This window comes from Hoplias malabaricus, chromosome X2 (genome assembly GCF_029633855.1).
Source record: "Hoplias malabaricus isolate fHopMal1 chromosome X2, fHopMal1.hap1, whole genome shotgun sequence".
Taxonomy (NCBI): domain Eukaryota; kingdom Metazoa; phylum Chordata; class Actinopteri; order Characiformes; family Erythrinidae; genus Hoplias; species Hoplias malabaricus.
Window position 1 is genome coordinate 28,725,476 of NC_089819.1, and position 8,403 is coordinate 28,733,878.

Sequence of the window (8,403 nt, forward strand, 5' to 3'; positions counted from 1 at the left end):
ACACTTGAAAACTCCCCTGTTCCTGATACATTCCTCCAGTGATGATTCGTCAGAATTAAAGTGAATTAATGATAAACAAATTAAATTTCACTGCTCAGTTTTTCTGTTCCACATCAAACAGTGGAGAGATACGTTTTCACTGGTGGTGATATACAGACCTCAACTACTGGACCATTTACAGTGGATCAACAAATCAAACACATCCAGTTGCAGTGCAGAGGAATGGGATTAACAACAGGTACAACACACACACACACAGAGCATGATCACACACACAGTCTCACACACACATACTGTAATCAAACACAGTGATCACACACTCACAAACACACAGAGTTATCACACACTCAAAGAGTCACTCACATACACACACACACACACGAGTGATCACATACTCACACACACAATGATCAAATACACACGCACACACTGTGATCAAACACTTACTCGGTCACTCACCCAGTCACTCACACACTCACTCAGTCACTCACACACTCACTCACCCAGTCTCTCACTCACACATTCACTCGAACACTCACTCGCCCTGTCACTCACTCACACATTCACTGGCACACTCACTCAGTCACTCACACACTCACTCACCCAGTCACTCACACTCACTCAGTCACTCACACACTCACTCACTCGCCCAGTCACTCACACACTCACCCAGTCACTCACACACTCACTCGCCCAGTCACTCATACACTCACTCCCCAGTCACTCATACACTCACTCACACACTCACTCACCAAGTCACTCACACTCACTCAGTCTTTCACACACTCACGCACTCACTCGCCCAGTCACTCACACATTCACTCACCCAGTCACTCACACATTCACTCACCCAGTCACTCACACACTCACTCGCCCAATCACTCACACACTCACTCGCCCAGTCACTCACACACTCACTCACCCAGTCACTCACACATTCACTCGCCCAGTCACTTACACACTCACTCGCCCAGCCACTCACTCACTCGCTCAGTCACTCACACACTCACTCGCCCAGTCACTCACACACTCACTGCCCAGTCACTCACACACTCACTCGCCCAGTCACTCACACACTCACTCACCCAGTTACTCACACATTCACTCACACACTCACCCAGTCACTCACCGTCACTCACACATTCACTCGCCCAGTCACTCACACATTCACTCGCCCAGTCACTCACACACTCACTCGCCCAGCCACTCACATACTCACTCAGTCACTCACACACTCACTCGCCCAGTCACTCACACACACACTCACACACTCTTTCACCCAGTCACTCACACACCGTCACTCACATACTCACTCACCCAGTCACTCACACACTCACTCACACTCTTTCACCCACTCACTCACACACTCATTCGCCCAGTCACTCACACACTCTTTCACCCAGTCACTCACACACTCACTCACCCAGTCACTCACACACTCACTCGCCCAGTCGCTCACACACCGTCACACACACTCACTCACCCAGTCACTCACACACTCACTCACACACTCTTTCACCCACTCACTCACACACTCACTCACTCTTTCACCCAGTCACTCACACCGTCACTCACACACTCACTCACTCGCCCAGTCACTCACACCGTCACTCGCCCAGTCACTCACACACTCACTCACCCAGTCACTCACACACTCACTCGCCCAGCCACTCACACACTCATTCGCCCAGTCACTCACACACTCTTTCACCCAGTCACTTACACACTTACTCACCCAGTCACTCACACACTCACTCACCCAGTCACTCACACTCACTCAGTCACTCACACACTCACTCACTCAGTCACTCACACACTCACTCGCCCAGTCACTCATACACTCACTCACACACCAAGTCACTCACACTCACTCAGTCTTTCACACACTCACGCACTCACTCGCCCAGTCACTCACACATTCACTCACCCAGTCACTCACACATTCACTCACCCAGTCACTCACACACTCACTCGCCCAATCACTCACACACTCACTCGCCCAGTCACTCACACACTCACTCACCCAGTCACTCACACATTCACTCGCCCAGTCACTCACACACTCACTCGCCCAGCCACTCACTCACTCGCTCAGTCACTCACACACTCACTCGCCCAGTCACTCACACACTCACTGCCCAGTCACTCACACACTCACTCGCCCAGTCACTCACACATTCACTCGCCCTGTCACTCACACATTCACTCACACACTCACCCAGTCACTCACCGTCACTCACACATTCACTCGCCCAGTCACTCACACACTCACTCGCCCAGCCACTCACATACTCACTCAGTCACTCACACACTCACTCGCCCAGTCACTCACACACACACTCACACACTCTTTCACCCAGTCACTCACACACTCACTCACCCAGTCGCTCACACACCGTCACTCACACACTCACTCACCCAGTCACTCACACACTCACTCACCCACTCACTCACACACTCATTCGCCCAGTCACTCACACACTCTTTCACCCAGTCACTCACACACTCACTCACCCAGTCACTCACACACTCACTCGCCCAGTCGCTCACACTCACACACCGTCACACACACTCACTCACCCAGTCACTCACACACTCTTTCACCCACTCACTCAGTCACTCACACACTCACTCACTCTTTCACCCAGTCACTCACACCGTCACTCACACACTCACTCACCCAGTCACTCACACACTCACTCGCCCAGTCACTCACACCGTCACTCGCCCAGTCACTCACACACTCACTCATCCAGTCACTCACACACTCACTCGCCCAGCCACTCACACACTCATTCGCCCAGTCACTCACACACTCTTTCACCCAGTCACTCACACACTTACTCACCCAGTCACTCACACAAAAGTCATAAGTTAATTTCACGTTGTGTGTATTTTAAAAACACTGTGAGGAAAAGACTGATTCTCATATTCCGGCCCCCACTCACTAGAGCAGAATAAAGGAGGCGGGGCCATGGAGAGTGGCTCCCAGCATGCCCTGCAGTCTGCCCAGTGAAGGAGCGTTGTGTTTATTGAGTGTAGTGCAGCGTCGCTGTGTGAACGCTGTACTGTGTGTGTGTACGTGACGGTGGTTTCGTTGTTGCGTAGTTGTTCGTCCGTTTCATCCCCTCAGTGTTCCCCCACCCTCCTGCGTTCCGTGTGTTGTGTAAGCGCTGGGTGGAGGGGGTTGTTCCCTGAAGGCTGTTCAGTGACCTGCTGGATCCGTGAGAAGCATATGTCTGAGAAGCGCTATGTTGGCCTCGCCTTTATCAACACAATCTCCAGAAAATAGAAATGATGTTCTCTGTCAATAATAAAGCCCTGACTTCTCCGTAGAGCAGTTACACACTTTAAACCGCTACTGTTACAGAACATGACGCTCACACACACCACATAGAGCTGCTGCTGGGACAAAACCTCCCATCTCCGCTACTGAAACCTTATTCTTCATTTTCATTCTTCGCTTAATTTGAAAACTCCCACTGAATGAGCTCCTGATGAGACACAGAGAAATGACCAGGAATCAGCGGAGAATAAATATCTTCTCATTAACTCCAATGTTCCTTTAAGGACATCGTTGTGTTTGTGGAGATACGAGGTTTTTCTACGACGGACAACCACCAACACGACTTAAAGTGGTGTCTAAATTAATCAGTAAAATTAAAGAAGAAACGGAAGTCATTTGAGCACACACACACACACACACCATCAGCTGCTCACCGTAAACACACAATAAAAGCCCCAAATGCCCAAATCGTGCGATAAACAAATAAAAAGATACAAATTAAAAGCCCTTGAACATTTACAGAACGTGCAGCTGATTTTAAATGTTCACAGATTTAAAATGTAAAAGAAATCGAGGGAGATTTTAAACCAAAGTTTATATTAAATTTTCTCAAATGAGGAATTAATTTAAAAACGGTCATTCACAATTATCCAGGAATAAACCTGCACACACACACACACACACACACACACACACCAGCTCCGTGCAAGCTCCAGATACAGTGGGTTATTTTCTAAATTACACAGAAAAAACACATTTCAGCTCATTTCACTTTAATTAAACACACTCCAGAGACAGAGAGAGACAGGGAGAAAGAGAGAGAGAGAGAGAGAGAGAGAGAGAAAGAGAGAGAGAGAGAAGATAAATGTTCAGCAAAAACAAACGGAGAAGCAGAAAAGGAGACACAGCAAGAGAGAATAAAGGGAGCAGGGTGCAGAATATAAAGACAAAAATAAAACGGATGTGGGAGAGAGAGAGAGACAGAGACCGAGCAACTTTAGTATATAAAAGATAAAAGGAACAGTGGAGAAAAGAAAGACTAAACTGATGGATGTATTGACAAAACAGAAAGAGAGAAACAGACAGAGGAGAAGGAGAGAGGATGGACAGAGGGGGGGAAGAGGGAGAGAAACAGAGATGTGTAGAAAAGCAAACATAAAAAAGGGATAGAAGAAGAGAGGATGCGCGTAAACGACAAGAAGAGAGAGAAAGAGGCGTCGAAAGAAAGACAGCGCGAACATGTCCAGTGTATCCCAGCGCTTCTCGGTGCGCGCGAACTTCTCTGAGCAACTGTGTGTGTGTGTGTGTGTGTGTGTGTGTGTGTGTGTGTGTGTGTTTTCCTACCCGTGCGAAGAGATGCGAGGAGCAGCACGAGCGCGTCCCAGCGCGCGCTCCAAACACACATCATCCTGATCCGGATCAGCCTTTCTTAGTGCTGGGTCCCACACACACACACACACACACAAACACACACACACAAACTCCGTGCTATGGGCTTCGCGCGCGGACGCTCCGGAGCAGCTGAAGCTCGTGCACGCGTCCCATCATCATCATCCTCGGAGCTTCACTCCAAAAGGCGCGAAGCAACATCCGGGCACTTCGTGCGGACAAGTTGTTGCTGCTGCACTTCTGAGTAAAACTCCAGCTCGCGGACGCGCACGCGTATCCAGTGCGGGCGCACGCGCCTTTCCAAACTCTCCACGGTGGACTTGGCGTGTTTGCGCGCGCGGCGTTTCCTCTCTTTCTCTCCCTTTCTTTCTCTCCTTCTCTATCACTCCAAAATACGCGTGTGCTCCAAAAACAAAACGCACGCACGCGCGTACCCCCGTCCTCGCGCTCGCTCGGCGCAGACGCACTTGTGCGCGCTCCGGTCGCAGCCGCTGCTCATGTGAGAGAGAGAGAGAGAGAGAGAGAGAGAGAGAGAGAGAGAGACTGTGGCGCGCGGAGCAGAACCGTCTGGGGCGGGGCCAATGAGTGACAACAACGTCAACCAATAGGGACCTAGAAGGAGAGAAAGGGGCGGGCCCAAACGCAGCCAATCAGGTTGAAGACAGGGGACTTTTTGGAAAAGCTGGGGCTTGAGGGATTTCCGTCAGAGGAAAGCAACGCAGTGAAGTAATGCTCAAAGAGCTTTAAATCGAATTTGAATTCGAATTCTGTTTCTAAATAAAACGTCATCAGTTCTACTGCTGTTTGGAAAAGGGTAAAGTAAGGCAACTCTTTCTCTCTCTCTCTCTCTCTGTCACACACACACACGCGCGCGGGCGCGGGGGGAGAGAAACAGCCCACTCAAACCTGCACGAGCGACAAAAGTGTGTGTGTGTGTGTGTGCGCGCGCCTGGGTGCTCCACTGAAGGAGCTCTAGCCCCCCCTAGTGGTGCTCATGGGAAATTAAGGACTGCTTTTTCTCCGTCAACTTCTTCCTCTTTAGTTCCTCCTTAAAATCTCTGTACACATCTGTTCCACATTATAATAGCGCGGTAGTGTCTCCTGGTCAACACCGAGGTCAGATGGAGAGAGGGTGGAGAGTATCCCCTGCTGCTCAGGCGTTTCTCCCGAGAGAAAGAGTCCAGGAATGTCCCCTGTGTTTCCTCTGGAGTTTGAGTGGAGGTCTCTGTTGTGTCTCACACAGGGCTCAGTGTTGAGATAATTACACAGAGCTCCGCTGTTTCTCACCAGCGCTCAGAGCCCAGACATAAGCGTCTTATTTCTCAGAAGTGTCTCGTGTTTCTCCTGAGGACTTTCTGGAGGGTCAGCGTTAAGTCTCCTGAGACATCAACGAGACGAGATGTTGCTCTGGGGTGTTGTTCCAGACTTTTCTTTCCTTCCTGTCATCTCTCTCTCTCTCTCTCTCTCTCTCTCTCTCTCTCAGTGTGAGCTGTAGAGATATATATTCCCTCATTCCATTTTTCAGGTGGAGAAGTAGAGTTAGAGTGTGTGTGTGTGTGTGTGTGTGTGTGTGTGTGTGTGTGTGATGGATGTTCTGGTTTAGTTCACTGAATAGTAAACTCATCGGCCATACAATTATAACCAATGCATCATTTCTCCACTCATTTTGCATTCTCTCACCTTCACTGACCACACAGGAGCACTTTGTAGTTCTATAGTTACAGACTGTAGTCCACCTGTTGCTCTGCATACTTTGTTACCCCTCTTCCCCCCTGTTCCTCAGCGCTCAGGACCCCCACAGAGCAGGTGTGATGTGGTGGTGGATCATTCTCAGCACTGCAGTGACACTGATGTGGTGGTGGTGTGTTAGTGTGTGTTGTGCTGATGTAGAGTTGATCAGACACAGCAGTGCTGCTGGAGCTTTTAAACCCTGTGTCCACTCTCTGTCCTCTTTGAAATGAAGACTTTTCCCATACCAACATTTTTTTTTGTCCAGCTGTCACTGCAAGTCATGAAGAGTCAACATATATATTTGACCACGTCACACTGGTTTTACTGGGAGCTGTGACACAGAGAGACCCCTGGAGACCAGAAGATAGACCCCCGTTCCCAAACACCCCCCGCAGGAGTCAGTCAGAGTGATTCTGACGCAGAGACAGTGCAGGAGAATCTGAGGAGACTATCTACAGTAGATCAATCCGTACCAGCCCCGCCATCAGGAGAGAATCTGCAGAAGAGAAACATCTATAGCCAATCAGACACTAGCTCCTGATTTAGGACCCGCCCACTGACCCCTCCCATAATGTCCAGTTACAGCCAATCAGACACTAGCTCCTGATTTAGGACCCACCCAATGTCTCCTTCCATAATGTCTAGTCACAGCCAATCAGACACTAGCTCGTGATTTAGGACCCGCCCACTGACTCCTTCCATAACGGCCAGTTACAGCCAATCAGACACTAGCTCGTGATTTAGGACCTGCCCACTGACTCCTTGCATAACATCGTTACGGCCAATCAGACACTAGCTCTTAATTTAGGACCCTCCCACTGACTCCTCCCATAACACTCTAAAATGCAACCCATACAAATTGATCCACACAAACCCTTCTGTGTTAATGAAGTACAGCGGGGATACAGCAGCGGGAACCAGCAGTTCTGTGTTCCCCTACAGTTCTGTGAGTTCTATCTTCCCCTGCTGGAGAAACAGGTGTAGACATTGGTCAGGGGCAGGGATGGGGAGGGGGGCCTGCACTAGTCATGAGCCTCACAGCTTCAAATATAACCTCCATCCTCCACTGCTCCAGGAGCACTGTGGGTCAGTTTTCAGAGGTATAGTTTTGGTGGAACCACTTTCGCCCCCAAAGTAGTCACAAAAAAACAAGTTAAGAACCCCTGGTCTATGTTGATATCAATAAATATATTTCTGATCTACATTATACTGGTCTAATAAACCTGGATTTGGGAAATGACCTTCCCCCAACTGAACTGTAAGTGATTCCTGGAGAAGGTTAAAAACATACGTCGTCTGTGGAGTGGGTCCATTTTTCTTGAGTTTGTGTGTGTGTTCTTTCTTTCAAAAGAGCATTTTAAAAAAACGTCAAACATTGCAGAGCGTTTTCATTTCTCATTCACACTCAATACACACACACACACACACACACAGAGACACTTCATCAAAACAACAGTAAAACCCTCTGACTCTTACTCTACCCTCCTTTTTTCTCTTCTCTCGTTCTGTCTCTCTTGTCACCCTCCAGTACTCTCTCTCTCTCACTTTCTCTCTCTCTCTCTCTCTCTCTCTCTCTCTCTCTCTCTCTCTCTCTCTCTCTCTCTCTCTCGCTCTCTGACACAGCTCTGGTGCTGAAAGCTAGCTTCGTGCTCGCTCAACCGTGCTGAATACATTAGAATCTCATTAGCGCTTGCTGTAGAGAGTTTGGGAGCTCCGTAGCATGTTAGCATGCTAGCAGACAGGCTCTCTCTCTCTCTCTCTCTCTCTCTCTCTCTCTCACACACACACACACACACCAGTACTCAGCCAGCGAAGGATCTGTTACACCTGACAAGACTTTTGATGGAATACAAGTCATTAGCACGGAAACCTGCTGCTGTCATAAATACAATTGATAGTGAAGCCATAATTAATCAGTCCATATTTAAAAGAAGGTGAGAAAATCATGGCCAATTAACCAATTAACCAATTAACCTGAGCTCAAACATCGCCTCATA

At 48.9% G+C, this 8,403-nt stretch overlaps 1 protein-coding gene across 1 annotated transcript in view; it reads right to left on the reverse strand.

Moving 5' to 3' along the window:
• LOC136677302 (transmembrane protein 132C-like) overlaps window positions 1–5,100 on the reverse strand; it is a 356,167-nt gene extending 351,067 nt beyond the window's left edge. The window contains exon 1 of the mRNA XM_066654805.1: window positions 4,631–5,100. Coding sequence (XP_066510902.1) covers window positions 4,631–4,694 — 64 coding nt within the window. The 5' untranslated portion in view covers window positions 4,695–5,100. The remainder of the gene's footprint in view (window positions 1–4,630) is intronic.
• Between the last annotated feature and the right edge of the window lie 3,303 nt (window positions 5,101–8,403).